The sequence below is a fragment of the Brachyhypopomus gauderio genome, chromosome 17 (assembly GCF_052324685.1).
Source record: "Brachyhypopomus gauderio isolate BG-103 chromosome 17, BGAUD_0.2, whole genome shotgun sequence".
Lineage (NCBI taxonomy): Eukaryota > Metazoa > Chordata > Actinopteri > Gymnotiformes > Hypopomidae > Brachyhypopomus > Brachyhypopomus gauderio.
The window spans coordinates 17,052,049-17,070,631 of NC_135227.1; the positions used below are offsets into that span (position 1 = coordinate 17,052,049).

General features: G+C 40.0%; 1 protein-coding gene across 2 annotated transcripts; it reads right to left on the reverse strand.

The window, feature by feature from the left end:
- Positions 1-203: 203 nt before the first annotated feature.
- LOC143481199 (calpain-14) lies at positions 204-15,596 on the reverse strand. Of its 2 annotated transcripts, XM_076979145.1 has the most exons (22): positions 15,434-15,596; positions 14,689-14,942; positions 14,365-14,434; positions 14,107-14,225; positions 13,677-13,837; positions 13,394-13,568; positions 10,797-10,868; positions 10,582-10,667; positions 6,028-6,102; positions 5,744-5,901; positions 5,435-5,592; positions 5,292-5,303; positions 4,957-5,165; positions 3,114-3,147; positions 2,845-2,901; positions 2,634-2,691; positions 2,477-2,538; positions 2,273-2,341; positions 2,103-2,181; positions 1,840-1,956; positions 1,632-1,684; positions 204-1,473 (listed from the first exon to the last, which is right to left on the reverse strand). In XM_076979145.1, exons 1-22 carry the CDS (start codon positions 15,579-15,581, stop codon positions 1,447-1,449), a joined length of 2,253 nt encoding a protein of 750 aa, XP_076835260.1. In that variant the 5' UTR covers positions 15,582-15,596; the 3' UTR covers positions 204-1,446. The 2 variants fall into 2 exon arrangements, with proteins under 2 accessions (XP_076835260.1, XP_076835261.1); XM_076979146.1 differs by lacking the exons at positions 204-1,473; positions 1,632-1,684 and having other exon boundaries at positions 1,842-1,956; positions 2,048-2,181.
- Between the last annotated feature and the right edge of the window lie 2,987 nt (positions 15,597-18,583).

Below are 18,583 nucleotides of genomic sequence, written 5' to 3' on the forward strand. Positions count from 1 at the left end.
TTGAAACAACCCTGCACTACGCCCATCATGTAGATACGACACCTCGCCCTGTGCATCTTAGCAAGCTTTACTTTGACTAGTTCCTCTGCATTTCCTTGATATTAAATTTCAGTCATAACAGTTTGCTTGACATTTTTTATTGTTTCATCATATGCATAATACATTGAATGATGGGGAAAAAATACATATGTGAATCAACATGCTAGGAAAAATAATTGAAAAAATTTATTAAGGAAAAAAAAGGAATTTTGCCGGTTTCAGCATACAAAAGTAGTTTACCCTCTATAAATATTCAACACCTATTAAAATATGAATACCAACGGATGGGACGTTAATATGTTAAGCCCAGGGCTGTTCTGCCACTAGATGGCAGTCTCACACGGGAGATGAACTACTACTACTAGGTGCGGCTTACTGCGAAAAGGGAACGTGTGCATTTTGCGGACCAGTACGAAAAACACTGGTCCTGTCGAACGGAACACATACGTTGAAAAAGCTGTTAAAACAAAAACACCATGGCAAAACGAGGTTGTGCATATATCCACGGCTCAGTTCGCGAGTGTAAGGGCAAACGCGGAGAAGCCCCATAAATTCAAGTAAAGGTATTCGAGCATAAGAGTTGAAATAAAGTTACGCGCACCAACCAGAAGAAAAAAAAGACATCAGACAACCAAAAACAATAACAGGCTAAATTAACCACACAATCCAAAGGAGAATAAACCAATACCAGGTTTACACTTTTGCCAACTCTTGAAGATCGCTTGGAGTGAGATTTGAACCTGGAGGTGGCGAGTGTGAATTGTTGACCGGGGGGGGGGGGGGGGGGGGGTTGCGAACGTAAAATGGACACAAATTAAGTATCGGAAGTGTGGCGTGAGAGCGTGTGAAAACGGTCAAATGCGTGTGTCTCACGCTCAATGCGTGAGAGTTGGCAACCCTGCAATACATACCCAAGACAGAACAACAAACACAGGATCACAAAACAGACATAGGCAAAAAGAAATAGCGAAACCAGAGAAGAGGAACATAAGAAGACCGCTACAACAATAGAAAAACGACTGAGAACTCGGCCGAAACGATGACAAACGATATAAAACTACAGGTATGAAGCGCGAACTCTGGGTTTATAACCACCAAAAGAGCAGACACGACTAACTAGGAGGAGGAAATAACGAACCGGGCGGGTCATTAAACAAGGAAGCACGTGGGAAATGAAATCAGGAAGTATAAAGACGGGTAACCAGGGGAAACGCTCTTGGACAGGATCATAACAGCTACCTAAGGTTGCGTGCTTGTGTTCACTTTAGTCATTAAAATTGATAAACATCTTACAAAGCGGTATATCCAGTCTGTCCCATAAACCACAAGTTAAAATGAGTATTGTTCTACACGTTAAAAGCTGTACCCAGGTGGCCCCACAGACCGGTAGTCTTCACCCCCCCCCCTTCAGGAATACATGGAGAGGCGGAGCCACTGAAACAGCGTACAGAAACAGGTTAGAGAGTTCACACCTCACTACCAATTATCACAGGAGGAGGATATATATATATATATATATATATATATATATATATATATATATATATATATGTATGATTAAAATAAAAACAACAACGACAATAATAACATACCTCATCTTGTTTAAGATGTATTTCATTTCCATCAGCGAGTTTTTTGAATGTTTCTTTAAAGGGAAACATTTAAATTAAAATAATATCAATATAAAATCTATTGTGTTCATTTAAAAAGCAACATACTAATTTTGAAAAAAACTTTCTTTAAGAAAAAAAAGACAGAAAAACACAGAACTGTCCATTCAAGACCATATTTAATACTTACTGGTCATGCAGTCCAATCGAAGAGCCAGACAAATGAACCTCTCTAAAGTGATCCTTCCTGTGGTGTCTCCATAGCGCAGAGCCATAAGCTTCAGCAAGTCATTACTGACATACAAGCCTGACAGAATACAGGACAGTAAATCTCCCTCAGGTGTTTATCTTTGATTGTCACATCCAGTGAATCGTATGGTAATTCAGACATACAATACCATGTCTTCATTCTCTCATTCATTCTATTATTCATGTCAACAATGTTGAAATAACCTGCGCTCTCCACTGCGTGCTGCAGTTCCTTCAGAGACAGAATGGCATCTCTGTTTTTTTCCATGCGGAAGAAGATGTCCTGTAGAGGTCAGAGCATGTCCACAAGCCACTCAAACACATGTGTAGGTGTTGGAGTTAATGGCTAGCCAAAGCCAAAGCCAGACACTCACCTTGAACAAAGTAATTTGGTCCCAAAGATTAGAGAATTCTCCAGCACTGAGTGTCCCGGTGACTGAAAGCTGTTGGACAGGCCCGTTAAAGAGCATCTTGTTCTCAGGCAATTGTTTACAGTAAATGTGCAGTAATAAATGAGTCCAGTCCAGATCGAGTGTCTTTGCAGTTTTATATCCTTACAACCAGTCAGGAAAGGATACGTCCATCAATGCAATGATGCTTTGGCAAGCATCCATACTGAAGCCTTCGGTGCTTTCTACATCTGGAAAGAAGTGTTGTAGTTAAAACCAAAGCTGCAGGCCATTAAAGCCAGTTCTGGTTCTTCAGCCGCACTCATCGTGCAGGAGTGCTGCTCACCTTTGACGATCATCTTATTTAGAAGTTTGTGAAGCTGCTCCATATTGATATCTGTGCACTATTTCCAGCAAAGGAGAAAAGGCACAACCTTACAAGAAGTAGTTGCAGATAGAGACAGTAAAGTGCATGCTGTGATTAAGAGCACATATATATTTGAATATATTAGAAATGACAGTGGATAATGATTATTCATAAATAAAAGAGCCCTTGCCTGGTCAGAAAACTGCCGTGAATATGGAACACTGTTATGCATGTTTGTGACGTTCATCTAAACATAATACATTTCATTTATACATTTTATTATTAGCACACAACAGTCTGGAAATATATTATATCATGTATGTACAAGGTAAGTGTTTCAAATAAAGTAGTTTGTGGGTGTTTGGGTAGTATGTGTTTCTGCATAGTTAAGGGATGGAAAGAATAATGATTCACAGGATTCACTGTGATTTAATGTGCAGGTATAGTTGCGTGTGATACCTCTCTGTGATCCATGCTGAAGTTCATGGTCTCTCTGTTAAAAAAAGTAGAAGAATGTGCTGCAAAATGTTGGGAAATCAATGTAGCCTAAACAAAAATAATGACAAACACTGGGGAATTATGGGGAAGGTGGACGGTAAGAGTAGGTGGACTCTTTCATATATCTGGGCACAAACACAAAGTGAGATGCTGAATCACATTCAGTCTTGGAAGTTCTGGCCCTACGATAAGACAATCACACAACAACATTGAAGGCTTTAGTATGGCAGGACTTGTGGAACAGGTCAAAGGGCATGGAAGACCAAGAATCAGCTGGTTTGATGTCTAGGGCTAGTCTGCTACACCATCAAAGACAGAAGGAGTTGATGTATGTAATATGAACACAACGTTATTTTACTGTAATGTGATATTCTTTTGATAGTAACGTTTCCATTTGTTTCAATAACCTCTCAAATATTTATATCTTTCATGTACATTACATTAACGGCATTTGGCAGACGCCCTTATCCAGAGCGACTTACATTTTTATCTCATTTTTATACAAGTGAGCAATTGAGGGTTAAGGGCCTTGCTCAGGGGCACCTCAGTCATGTCCTCAGGTCTGGGAATCGAACCCACGACCCTTCGGTCACAAGACCAGTTCCCTAACCACCAGGCCATGACTGCCCATGTAGCCTTTTTAAATTTTTACATTCATGGGCGGTTTGTTAATTAGTGCGATTGGGCGACATGCCACGAAAGGATGAAAAGGTCGTTTTTTTTCTCTCACATTCTATCATAGTATTTAATTATCTATGCCTGTTCTGGACAGCCTCTCTTGCCTCTGAATGCCATTGTCCAATCAGTGTTGAGGTGCATTCCCTGTAGTACCCGCCCCTTTTTGGGCGATTTTAGTCTGACTGAAAATCGCCCCGACTGCTCTCGTAGACTCTCATGTTAAATGTTTTTTTTCCTAAAGTGTAGGCGCTGCAATGCAATGTCTATGGGTTCCGGGCGAACAAACCGAGAACAAATTTAAACATCAAACAAGTGAAGTGTCCACAAAGGGAGGAAAATAATATAACCGGGGATTTTCGCAAAACAGGTATGAAGGGAAAACATGGCTAGCAGGCTGTGAAGTAGCGAGCGCCCTGTTCTGCTTCCCCTGCATTCTGCTCCATCCTTAATGCTGTTGCCCATTTATATTCTAACACCTAAAATAAAATGCTGTCTGAGGAATACAGAAATTATTGTGAGTGGGAAACATTCACTTTATTTAATTAATGGTAAATCTGGCCTCTCTCCATGTTTAAAGTTGTTTATGAGGGCAAATTCAGAGATGACAATTTTGTTGTTGACCACAGTTAAATGTTCAGTCATTGTAGAGCTTTAACCAAGATTATATTTACAAGATATATCGGTGCACAAATACTGTACAGTCTATATTGTAAAGAGAAATATCTTATTTATCATATTTCCATTGGTTAAGTCATTGTTTTTTATTTACCCATTGAAATGGTCACCTTTGATGTCATCACAATTGCCCCCCCCACCCCCCCACCTCCGAGATATTTGTCAGAGTCCACCACTGTATACATTTGATTTGAAGTCGTAAATTATTTTATGGAATTTTGAAAGCCATGGAATTACATGGCTATCTTGGAATATTTTATCAGGTGAAGCCCACTATCCCCAAGGTTTAGCACAATTTGGCCGTCTATCTGGCCTGGAAAATTGAAGCTATAGTGATTTTCTCAAATCTTTCTCAGATTTTTCCTCACAGAATTCAGATCATAGCAACAGATAATTTCATGGTTATTTATCAGACATTTAAAGATGATCTATATTGTGTGAGTGTTCCTACTCTGTCTGGGTGTCCATCTTTGACAGAATGGTCATGATGAAGGAAGCCGTTTGATTGGCGTAGTAGGTGTGCGGCACAATGAGATACTCTCCAGGTTCCAATCTGAAGAACTCCATCACCTCTCGCTTGTTGTACATGTCCTTAGTGTAAGCTACAGCAGAACGGTTAGCAAAGAAGGAGGCTGGGAGCACTCCTCTAGAATCTTTCATCTACCGGAGACATTTTGAAATATATCAGTATAAACAACACAGCAAAAACAAAACACATTTGCTCAACAGATGTATATAGAAAATTTAGATTCATGCATATTGGCAAAGTGGCTAAGTTGTACGTACCTCTGGTGGTACCTGAAAAAATGTAAACAAGCGATATAACTTAATGGACTTGATGACAAAGACTGCAGATTAGTATGTAATCATTTTTTTCATCCAACATTACAGCCAAATAAAGCTACAGTGTATTGATAACTGACACCGACCTCAAAAATACTGAATCCAATATTAAGTTTCCTGACGAGGCGTCTCTTCCTCTTATCGGGCTTCTGCATGAGAGACACAAGTATGTTTGGCCCCTGTGTTTGGTCACTACTGCCCCGAGTCACCTTGGCCCGAAACTGAGGGTTTGTCCAGAATGTGTCTGAAACATTACAAAAAATAAACATTTCCAATCTTTTAAAGTATTACCTGGACTGATATATGTGATCACAAAAACATTATGGTTATTATTCTGGTATTCATTCATTGATTGATTAATTAATTGATTGATAAATTAAATGTTAAATGTCTACCTGTCATCAGGCAGCCACCAGCTGAGGTGCCTGAGAGCCATCGCCCTTCGTGGGTCATGGATGTCCACTGGCCTTCAGAAGAGCCGTCCAGGAAAGCAGGGGAGAGGCTGCATATGTCCAGTTCAGAAAACGTTTGGCAGAAGTTCTCCACAGACATCCTTGGTGAGAAATATACACACACAATTTTTGTTCCATAATAAAGTGCCATTTTCATTTGTGTAGGAAAATTATTTTTTTATTATTATTTAATTATTATTTAGAAAATTAGTTATCCCCACTCCTACCAGAATTCACCATTGTTGATATTTCTATGGTACAGTGCACGTTCTTCAGCACTCACTGTTCCCCAAATGGGTGATCTGGGAGCAAACAAATAGACCTTTAGTCTACTCAATCAGATTATACTTTGTTATTAAATGCACATAAAATAAATCAAAATCACCACACCATGCTACCTCTATGGTGAGAGAACTGACCAAAACATTAGCTAGATAGGATGAGCACAGAGAAAAAGTCTGTGGTCCCCACCTGCAGAACCACTCCTTTATAGGGGGTGCCTTGCTAATTGCCTCTCATTTCTACCTCATGTCTGTTCCATTTGCACAACAGCAGGTGAAACTGATTCACAATCAGTGTTGCTTCCTATCTGAACAGGTTGGTTTCACAGACATGTGGTTGATTTGGAGTTACATTGTGTTGTTTAAGTATTCCCTTTATTTTCTTTTAACAGTGTAGCCTAGAATACTTTTAACAATAGACACTGTCTCAGGGCAGTTTTAGAGGAACCAGGCTAGGCCTTGAATGAGCAATGGAAAAATGTCCTCACGCGTAAGAAAGAAATGTTGGTAGGACCAGACTCATCAGGAACCCATCCTCATTTACATCAGGTATAGATGACAGCCGTGGCCTTTTGTAAGGGTCGTGGGTTTGATTCCCAGACCTGAGGCCATGACTGAGGTGCCCCTGAGCAAGGCCCTTAACCAGTGGTGGACAGTAACTAAGTAAATGTAATTCGTTACTGTACTTAAGTAACATTTCCATGTATCTGTACTTTACTCAAGTACTTTTATTTGGTAAGACTTTATACTTTTACTTCACTACATTTCAAAGCGAAAATTTTTACTTTTCACTTCGCTACATTTACAGAAACATCTCGTTCCTTTTTCATTTTTAAATCAACGCTTAATAAAATACCGACAGGTCAAAGTGTACCGTGTCACAGACTATAACCAATCAGCGCTCAGTAAGAGATTAAGATTTGTACGCTAATTGGCTGTGGATCTGACATGGCTGCAACAGATGTCTTCCCCCAACACCCCTGGCCTTATTTAGCCGAAATGTTTGAATTCCTCGAAAAGAAAAATGATTCGTATTCCTCCTCTGCATTCCGAAGAACACATCACAGTCATCATTTATATACTCGCCATCAAACTTGAAAAAACACATCGAGGTAAGTTCGCCATTAGATGAGTACTACCAACAGGGTGGTTTATATACCCCGGTTAATTATATCACATCGAAATACACTACATTAACAGATGCTTTTATCCAAAGCAGTGTGCTAGTACCCAAATTGCAATCTGTGGAGATGCTAAACGCCAGTTTAACACAGGAGACTCGCATCAAACGTTAAAGCCGGGGACACATACACGCGAATTTGGTCAAGCGAAGCGAACTTTGAGGGAGGCGAAGGCAAGTAAATATGAGCGAAGTGAAGCAAAATTATTAAAATTATTATTATCAGTGTTGGGGGGGGGCGGGGCGGCGGCATGTTTGTAAAATGTTGGCGCGGGGGGGGGGGGGGGGGGGGGGGGTGGCGGCGGCGGCGAGTGTAAATTGTTGCACACAAATTAAGTGTTATATCGCGATCGATTGATCGCCGGTGCATAGTATGGCGCCAGAGCGAACTAGTAACTCATTGAATCATAGATATGGATCAGAGGTAAATAAAATATATTTTTTTTCAGTGTGAGAAATCTGATGTATGACGTGTGAAGACAGTCAGTGCGTGTGTCTCACGCTCATTGCGTGAGAGTTGGCAACCCTGATTATTATTAATTATTATTAATTATTCGGCCAAGTTTAATATTATGAGTTCAGTTGGTAGGGCTGCACACAGTTCTAGTTGTAGGTGCTAGAGCTTCTAGCTTCCCTGTCCCGCCATGTGGTGGACAACTTATAACCTCAAGCTAGGTCTGAAGTGGCCGGTTCGAAATTATTGTTCTGTTTGGTGGTGAATTATGTTTTCATATTAAACGGTGTGTCTACTTGTCTACCTTTCTAGTGTGAATTAATAATATGGATACAATTTGGAAATGAATGTCGTGAGGATAATATAGGCTAGTTTTGTGTATTTTGTGTTTGCTAGGCAAATGTAAGGCACGGTTTCCTGTTCACCTGTTGATCGAGTAGGCCTAGGGGTTTTGATGTGACGCTAAAAAAAAAAAGGTTTTTACTTTTAATACTTAAGTATTTTTGAAGGCAGATACTTTTGTACTTCTACTCAAGTAAAAAATCGAGGTGAATACTTTTACTTTTACTTGAGTAATATTCAATGCAAGGTAACTGTACTTTTACTCAAGTACATAATTGGTGTACTTCGTCCACCACTGCCCTTAACCCTCAATTGCACTTGTATAAAAAATGAGATAAAAATGTAAGTCGCTCTGGATAAGGGCGTCTGCCAAATGCCATAAAATGTAAATGTAAATGACAGTACAAACAGAAAAACTTACAAAACACAATAGACCATAAGTCATAAGCAGGTAAATGGTAGGGTTCACAACGGTAAAGTATTGTGTGATTATACTAAGAATAAAATGACAGTGGGGTCAAAAATAAAGTGCTGTTCAATAATAGCCAGTAGAAAAGCCAAACAAAACAGTATAAAGAGTGTGTGTGTATCTAATACCAGTATAAAGGAGTGCAGTTAGCCTGTTGCAGTGATGCGTGGTATATATGCCACCCACTGTTGAGCCTGTTGAGGAACTGGTTCAGCTCACAGATGCTGCATGAATCAACCTGTCTCTTTAAAGGACTACCAATCTAGGGATTACATGTTTTACTATGAATGAATGCATGACGAACAATGTTGAAATGTGGAATTTAGGACAGATTAAATGGGGCCTTCTGTGGCAAAACATGGCTTGCATTCAATGCCTAGTAATCGCATAATAAAATTTGCTTGTTAAACATAATTCTTCTATTAACTTTTGCAAAATGCTCTGGGACCATAGACCTGCCCTGGTGGACTCTTAACAACTTTCTTCGCCTGATCTACTGTAACAGTCGGTCCAGGGTCTTCATAAGGAAGCCAGGGTCTATCCATGCTGGTGTTGTATGGTGAATGTATAATTGGTGCTCACGCTGAATGATGAATAGGGCCCAGAACGGAGAGGTTACAAAATAGGAGGTCACTGTATGGTGATATTTCAGTGTCACCTGAATCTGAAATCATTATTTCTTGGAAAGAAAGTCTCTGAAATTTAGTCAGGTATCCAAACATTCAAGTTAAAATTCAGGTTCAGGTTGAAATTCAAGTTCTGGTTGAAATTTGGTTCGGGAAAGCACCCAGGGTACTTAGGAAGAGCAAACAAATGGAGAGCTAATTGAACTTGCATTTGGCCAATCACAAAACATATCAGAGGACATTGGGAGGAGCATCTTTCTGCCAAGTGTCCTGTAAAGGTGCGGTCTCTGTTTGGCATGTAAGCAGCATATAAACAGTATGGCCTCTGTGCCACCTAGAAATGGCACCTTGTGGCACTTAGTGTGGCCAGTGCTACTTGACTGTGGCATCTACTGTCCAGAAATGCCCCCTGCCTCTGCTGACAGGCATCTAAAGACTCTTTTGGGTGACTCTGAGTATGGCCACTCACTTAAATCATCCTGACGAGCCCCAAATTGCCATTTGTTGAAATGAAGATAGTTAATGACTTTTATTTATAAATTATGTTGGGTGAAAGGTACTAGCTGACACCCAGCCAGCCAGCTAGCTAGCTCTAAATTATTAGTTCAGAATACTGTTTGGTGATAACGTTGAATTTATATTATAGGAGGGTACGTTAATCTACAGTGGTAGACCGTTGATGACAGCACTGTAAATTTTAAGGATTTATTATAGATTATGGTTATCAGTGAATGCTCATGTTATCCACGCCAGCAGCGTAATTTAAACCACTGCGAGCGAGTGGCATGAACTATGAACTTGAAAACGATAAAAGTAGCTTTGCATTGGTTTGTATTATTAGCCTAGCTATTTTGCTTAGCTTGTAACCAGTAGTAATGAAAATAAACAAGAACGTGGAGAAAGATCTGGTGACAATCAACATATTAAAAGCCACAGCATCAGCCATCAACCACCGAGTGGCTCCTGCCACTGCAAGTGACTACAAGCCATTGGAAGTCATCGGCTTTGTGCCACTAGCCTTTCATTTATCACACTTTAAAATGACACCTGTCAAATCACGTTGGTCTCAAGGGATAACACCCATAATGTAGGTGTAGGTACCAGATGCGAATGACTACATTTCACAGACATTTTTTTCAAGAAATAATGGTTTCAGGTTCAGATTCTGGTGACACTGAAATACCCCCATATCACTGTTCGTCTCTTCGACTTGTTTGTGCAAGTAATGTATTTGTGGGAAAGACATCAAAATCTTGACAGACCGCTGCAGTTGTCTGTCTCATGTTGTTTTACAGTGTTCACTCAGATGAACTCTTTGTGTGCGCTTGAGTAACACGCATTGCGTTACAGTGCTTATTCGTCTATGTGAATTGTTTTGGGATAAAACAAAACAAAAAAAACCTTACACACAGCAAAAAAAACATCTTACCCATCACTCCAGTCTCCTTTCCACTCTGTATCCCCCCATGGGTTAAAGATCCTTACCAACTCAACCGGCTTCCCTTGGCTTTTAACCTATTGAGCACAACCAGTGAGTAGTAATTCTGCTTAAAAAACTTAAACGTAAACATTTAATCAAAGAGCATTTACCCATGAATCGTAACAGTGTTGTGCATATGCACAACTAGCTGGAAGAAAACTCACCTTGGTGATCCCTGTCACGGTGTAAGCATGGCCTTCTACCAGGCCATTGGGAAGCTTTTTGTTAAACTCTGCCTGCAAACAAATCACATAAACCTGATGTGATTGTTGGCCTTTTACAGGACTTGGCTTAACACGCCTCATGTGGCGAAGGTTTCGATATGCTTTTAACACCGAGTGTCGTTTATGCATGTGCAGAATTCCAACCCAACCTGCCTTTTCAGAGGACCAAAGGAACTCCGTTAACATTATATGCGGTTACATTGCACGAGACCGTTACTATAAAGCTAGTGATAAAGAAGAAGATTGAGATGAATGGGAAGAGAGGAAATGATGCTGCAGAATTATATATACCCATACAATCTCCAGTGAGGAGAGCAGGGTGCCACTACACATTCCTCTAATAACATTAAGCAATATAGGGAAATCGTTAGCAATGCTTTGAGCTTTTTACAACTTCAAGTCATCAGTTAGGAAGTTATACCAGTGTTTTATGGAACGGTGTTTGTTCTTCCATTTTATTATGATATGATCCATTTGGTGAGACTTAGCAATATTTATTTGATGGTGTATTATAATGGGCTATAATGGAATTCTGAAATTTACCATCTCAGATAGCTTGCCTGTGACCACTGACCAGAAATTCTGAGTTTGAGGGCAGGAATAGAAAATTTGAGAAATAAACATTATTTTCTCCTGGGCAGTGTGGAAGTGTCAGGGATATGGTAAGCGGTATTGTTCCCTAAGGGTATCTGATTACCTTTTATGATTTTGTGTAAGGATATTTTTAATATCTAGATCTTAGATTAATTCAGTGGTTCCCAAACTTTTTCTGCCGTGCCCCCCTTTAGTAGATGAGAATATTTTTGTGCCCCCCCTACACCCCCCCCCCACCCCCCCCCCCCCCCACCCCCCCCCCCCCCCCCCCCCCCCCCCCCCCCCCCCCCCATATTGACTAGGGATGCACCGATTCACGTTTTTCACTTCTGATACCGATTCAGATATCTGAGGCTTCGTATCGGCCGATACTGATCCGATACCCAGTGGCGGACTTAGCAATTTGGGGGCTCAAGGCGAAATTAGGTAGGGGGCCCATCAACATTAATATGCGAAAAATAAGTCAGCTAATCAGGGGGCCCCTACAGTGGGCTGCAGTGGGAGGGGCCCAAGGCAGTTGCCTAGCCATGCCTCTATGCAAAGACCGCCTCTGCCGATACCGATCTGATAGAGTAAAACTGTGCTGAATCGACTTAAAGCATTTTTTTTTTTAAACACAGACATACTGAATTACAAGTTTATTGAAAACTCTGCACCAGTATAGCACACTTAAACACACATAAAACATGTAAAAACAACACAACTTGCATTTGTTCAGTCAGTGCAATTATGAATATAACATTGAATGTAAAATAAATAATACCAAAGAACCTGAAACTTACAAAAACAATAGGTTCACAACTTTGGTCAAACGTGAAAAAATAAACTGCAAGAAACCTTTTAAATGGTTCAAGAATTCTAAATATAATTTAAAACAAATAAGGAGATGAAATAAGAGAAACAGCAATACATATGCGGCTAGTTTGCAAGCGCAGACATCACGCAGAGCACAAAGCATGTAACGGCCAGAAATATGTGTACTGTCTCTTTAAGGGAGCGAGTTGAGCGCGCGTATGGAATATTGTTTTTTTAGCTTTCTGTCGTAGACCGAGTCAGACCACTGCTCTTTATTTTATTTCTGTAAGTAACGCATTAAATGAGCTTTGGACAACTCACCAGTTCATGTATGAACAGTGAAGTATTGCTGGAGCCCAGGTTTATTTTGGTCAACCAGCAAATCAACGGAATAAGTGGAATACCACCAGCGCGAGTATTAGGTTGAACTAACTCCGAAAAGCAAGCAATACAAGCATAGAATTAGACTGAATAGATCTGTTTTTATGGATCGGTCACATTGTCCCCGATACCCGATCTAGAATTTTTTCAGATATTAATATCGGAATCGGTGCATCCCTAATATTGACACATGTGCACGTTTTACTTTCAAGCTCCGCGCCCCCCCTGCAATAGCTCCGCGCCCCACCTAGGGGGCGCGCCCCCCACTTTGGGAACCACTGGATTAATTCATCCTCACACTCTATGTATCCTCACAGCCTGACAGTAACTAGTGCAGCAAAAAAATAATAAACAGAACAAAAATAGCAGAAATTTGAAACCCTTAATCCCTTTCATTACAAACTGGTTTCATCAAACGGAGACAGACAGTCCTCAGAAAACGTATGAAGACTGTACACATGATCGACTTGTGAAACAGCAACAACCACAAAGACTGTAGGCCTACACCTGACAAATTTGATAAACCTGTATTACTGGATTTCATGTAGCTCACAGGTTCGTTTAGCACTGGTAATTTCACACTGGTGCACTAATTATCACTGCAGTAACAGGTATTGAAACCCATGTCACACTTTTTACGTGGTGTAACACAGTTACAGTAAAGTTTTATGAATGTGGTCTTATTACTTTACATGTGATAACATGTTTAGAGAATGCTTTTAGCAACTGTTAACTGAATCACAGAGTAATAGTTGCTGTGAGTTTACCTTCCCAGGGGTACCACAACCCATCAGAGACTTGAATTTAGCCGCTCGACCTATCAGGTCACACAGGCCTGTCAGACTGCTGCTCAGTTGGACTGTCATATGCACGCCGCCCGTGAAGTCCATTAGGGCTTCAGACACGTTCCCACTTTGCATGTCTTCATAAGATCCACACACCCTGGAGAAAAAAGCCAACTGTATTCTCTGTGTATACTTATTTTCTATAAACTGCTAATGTAAAGTGTCATGTGCATTCATGTGAAGGCATTATCGATTTAGAACTTACTTGGCATATGCCTTCTCTAGTAAAGCAGGCCAAAACTCATTCTGAGGTCTTTGAATCATGGAAGTATTTGATGTTTTGGGGTGTACAAAAATTAGTTTGCCATTGAGTGTAGGCAGTTTGTCATCAATGACAACATCAAACCATTTCCCAAACCTCCAGAACTGAGTCACAATGGAATCGTAGCATACGGAGAAATAGCACAACAAAAACAAACAAATGAAAAAGTAATGACAAATCTGCCAAAGGGCAAAGAATTTTCCAAGTCTATTAACAGGGTTGTTTCAGTACTACTGTTCTAGCACTGGCACCATGAACCTAGCAAACAAATATTTAAGCATTGTTTAATCATACTAAACACAGTAGCATTGTATGGTACATGCAGTGACTTGGATACACTAATTAATCATAAACTCAAGTTTTAAATACTTGCCCTGAAATGGAATATTCCGGCATAATTCTTCTGAAATGACTGCCCTTCAGGAAAGACCTTTTGTATAATGTGCTTATGAAATGTCAGAGCACCCAGTGCTGCTAGAAACCAACAGTTTCCTGAAGAACCAAAAATACACGTGATCAATGATTGCATCTCTGCAGCTGGAGTTGTGTAGTATTATACAGCTAACGATATGGAGTCAATTAGTGCATGTTTTAACTATAATTGCATGCAAGTTTATAGATGTGAACTTACCAACATCTCCTTGGGCAAAATCAAATCGGGACATTGTGTCTACAATCAAGTGAGGATCTGGCAGCAGTTTCTGAAAGTCAGGCATGAGCAGGTTTGCATTTGTCAAGCTGTAACACCCCATAACCCCATGTACCATAACCCAGAATCTTTTTGCATTTCTCACAAGTCAAAGCTAACATGTACTTAACCTTTGGATAATGATACGAATTCACTTTACTGTAGTAATGTCATTACAATAATTATACAGCTTAAGTCATTTCAGAGTAGCATAATATCTAATAGCCAGAGACATGTTAATTTGCAACAAATTGACTATTGTTATACCGTTGGTCTTATCCACTCTACTTGAGCCATTTGTTCAGGAGTCAGGAGGTTTTCTCCGATGGAGCTGTTGTCTGGTGGGAACATATCATCGATATACCTCCTGCCTCTAATCAGATAATACTGCTGCAGCAGCTCGTAGTCCTGCTCCAGGAACTTCTTTGGGTTCTGAAGTGTGCCGACCCCACGGCCTTCCTGCCGCTCTCTCATTATGTTCAGACACACTCCAGGGGGAGGCATTTTAAAATGGGTTGATTCTGTTTAAAGAGACATTAAAAAGAAGAGATATTATTGGCTACTGCTACTACACATACACACACACACACACAGCATTGCCACAAGGGGAATACAGTCTGAGAATTCTCCACAGGAACGTGTGAACAAACGTGTTAGTTTGTAAGCCAGAGGTTGCAGTGTGGGTCCCATCACCGAAGAGGCATAAAACTTGAACATCAGCCACCACACACAACTCTCACATTTTTATACCTTCATATTTTTAAGAACTTTATTATACTTGCAGATATATTTTGGCAAGTTTATTACACTTGAAGGTACATAAGGTCCACTATTCCACAAAGAAGCATACATTACATTACAATACTACATATAGTGATCTAATGACCACCTATGCCCCATTCAGCTGTGTCCCCATCTAAGGGACATCATAATATGGTAATTAGTAATGGAATTTATTATGCAATGACACAAAACACAGTCGCAAGTATATTTATTAAAAGTGCAATTTTACCTTCTAGAATGTGATGATCAGACAGCACAGAAATATACCAGTAAGGAGTGCCTTTCTCTGTTTTTAGAACTTCTTCTTCTGCCTCAGGTATTGCAGCAGTTGAATATATAGAGCTTTCCTTGTCAAAAGGTGCCCCTCCCACTTTCATACCTGCGCTATCTTTTAGGGGTCCAAGAACCAACCATTAGGCTCTTATTACATTATGATCTGTTTTTTTTCTGCATTTTTTATTGTGCTGTTTCTCCACAGGTTTCTTAAATATGAAGTGACATTGTGTTCTGATATTAATGACAGGAATCCCATATTCACAAAACGACATGTCTGTGCTGGCCAGAATACACTCCACACTGTTGGTGTTCAACATTACCTGCTCCAACACCCTTTGTTGTACTGTATACCAAATTACTTGCAAAATGCTGACCACCGCCACCACTGCTATGAGTGAGAACCACTATTATTCATGGGAATTGTGAAACATGATAAGGAGAAAAACAAAGCAGACTGTAACGAGGAAGGAGTTCTGACTAGTTTCACACAACAAAGTGCTGACCAAAGAATTTACAAGGTGCTGAAAAGAAACATTAAACACTTAAGAAACATAATTAAAATATATTAAAAAAAAAGATACAACATACATTTGCAGAAACTGTATGAAATGGTGGTGACTGCAAGGTATGACTTTTATGACTTAATTTTAATTTGACTATTTGTCTGTTTCCATTCAAAGACACATTCTCACAGTTCTACACAAGACAAAATAATACAATCAATAAAACAATGCTTTTGCATGAAATGGTACGAATGATGCTTATGGTTACAGATCTCAAAACTGAACAATGCATGTCACGTAACTTTTTGAGGTTAAAATAAATTCAATGTCTGATAAAGTCCAACGTGTAAAAACTTGTTCATAGATTCCAGCTATTTCTGTGGTCGTGGCAGGCGGTGAGAATAGAAATAATAGTTAATACATGTAAAAGGAAACGTCAGAGTTCAGTGTTGGTTACAATATAGCTATACAATCACGTTATCAATCTTGTTGTAAAAACATAATTCAAGTTAATTTTTTAATTAATATTGCGTAAACCATTTTTCAAACTCTGCAATCACTACAGCAGTTCAGAAGAAACAGTCAGTGTTCAAGACAAGACTAGCAGTGTAAAGAAAACAAACGTTCCTTTTCAAAGGCAGGGGGAGTCGACACGGCCCTCTAGTGGACAGCGGCCGCACTAACACCACTCCAACAGAGCAACATTAAGTAATGTTTTTATTTTTTCTTTCAATTTTTCTAAATGCTTTAAATTTATTTTTACAAACAGCAAACCGCACAAAATTTTCCTTTTTAATCTGTTCAACATGCATGATCTCACTGTTAAGGTTTTGTTTGCAATCGTCCTTTAGACGTATATCAACCATTAGGGTTCATAAACAGGATTGTACATTTGTTCAGTGTTTCGTAGCTGGTATCAGGAAAGATTTCCAAAGTTTAATAAGAATACATCTAGTTAAATACAGAACAGAGAAGATGTCTCTTAAGACTATTGGGTAAGAATAATAAAACAGGCTATGTATGATTGGCAGGCCCGTAGCCAGCATTGTGATGGGGGGGATCTTTTTCCCCCAAAAGTGGACTTCATTTGGCTCTCTACTCCAATGCCCCCTAAATACACGAATATTTCCTCTATGTTGCGCCTAAATCGATCGATCGCCAGTAGTTGGCGCCAGAGCGAGCTAGTAACTCATTGAATCAGGACGGGATTAGTTTCTCAGGGTGTCCTGGGGTAATTTTCTCTTTTACGGGGGGTCCTCTGTGATTTTAATCCCGTCCGGAACGAGCATGTCCGTGTTTTTCTCAGACGTCCTCAGAGAAAATTACAGGCGGAATTACCTACTGTTTTTCGCTGTACTCCGTGGTCGTCTGGTAATTTTAGTCCCGTCCGGATCCTCATGTCTGAGTTTATACATGCAGACATCACCTCGCGTTTAATAAAACAGCTATATGTCCACTGCCACGCACCGTAGTTACACGTTGGGCGCGCGTTTTCATGGAGATCCACGTAAAGACAGCGGCGAGCGAAAATGGATTTACTGGATTTTTTAATGGATTTATTTTATTTTATTTAACGGATTTATTTAGCTATTTACATTAATTAGCGATTTTTTATAATGTGTTTTCTGTATTGGTTTAACAAAATAGCTTAACTTAAACGGAGATCTTAAATGCTGAACTGAACAGTAAAGTTAAAAGTTAAAAAGGAATCATCAGAGTTGGCAGTGTGACATTATTAAACATGCTATCACGTGACAAGGCGATGTCATGTGACCGAGAAAGCCAAAAACTCACGGGTCCTCCTGTTTTTTCAATTGCTGTCCGGATGCAAGAGTTTTATCACTGAGTACAAGGGTGAAATATTTTTCACAGACGTCCCCCTGAAAAACTAATCCCGTCCGGATAGGGCTATAGATGTAGATCGGAGATAAATAAACTAGATTTTTTCAGCGTGAGAAATCGGATGTATGACGTGTGAAGACAGTCAAATGCGAGTGTCTCACGCTCATTGCGTGAGAGTTGGCAACACTGTTATAAGTTTGTTGTGAGTCTGTTGTTGCTGTCCTTATTTGTTTGTCTGTATATCCACCGGAGATTAACAATTCATTCGTTGAATAGCCTACCTATCTTGAGGGGGCATGTGTGTACGGGGAGGGGGAGGGGGCGGGGGGGGGGGGGGGGGGGGGGGGGGATCGAACGAACCCTCCGATCCCCCCTGGCTACGGGCCTGATTGGTGTTCTCCTCATTAGGAGAAGAGGTACAGTAGACTGGATGTACAGTCATGGCCAAAAGTTTTGAGAATGATACAAATATTATTTTTTACAAAGTCTACTGCTTCAGTTTTTATAATGGCAATTTGCATATACTCCAGAATGTTATAAAGAGTGATCAGCTTAACAGCAATTAATTGCAAAGTCAATATTTGCCTAGAAAATGAACTTTATCCCCCAAAACACATTCCAATGTGAACTTCATTGCAGCCCTGCCTTAAAAGGACCAGCTAACATCGTTTCAGTGATTGCTCCATTAACACAGGTGTGGGTGTTGATGAGGACAGAGCTGGAGATCAATCTGTCATGATTAAGTAAGAATGACACCA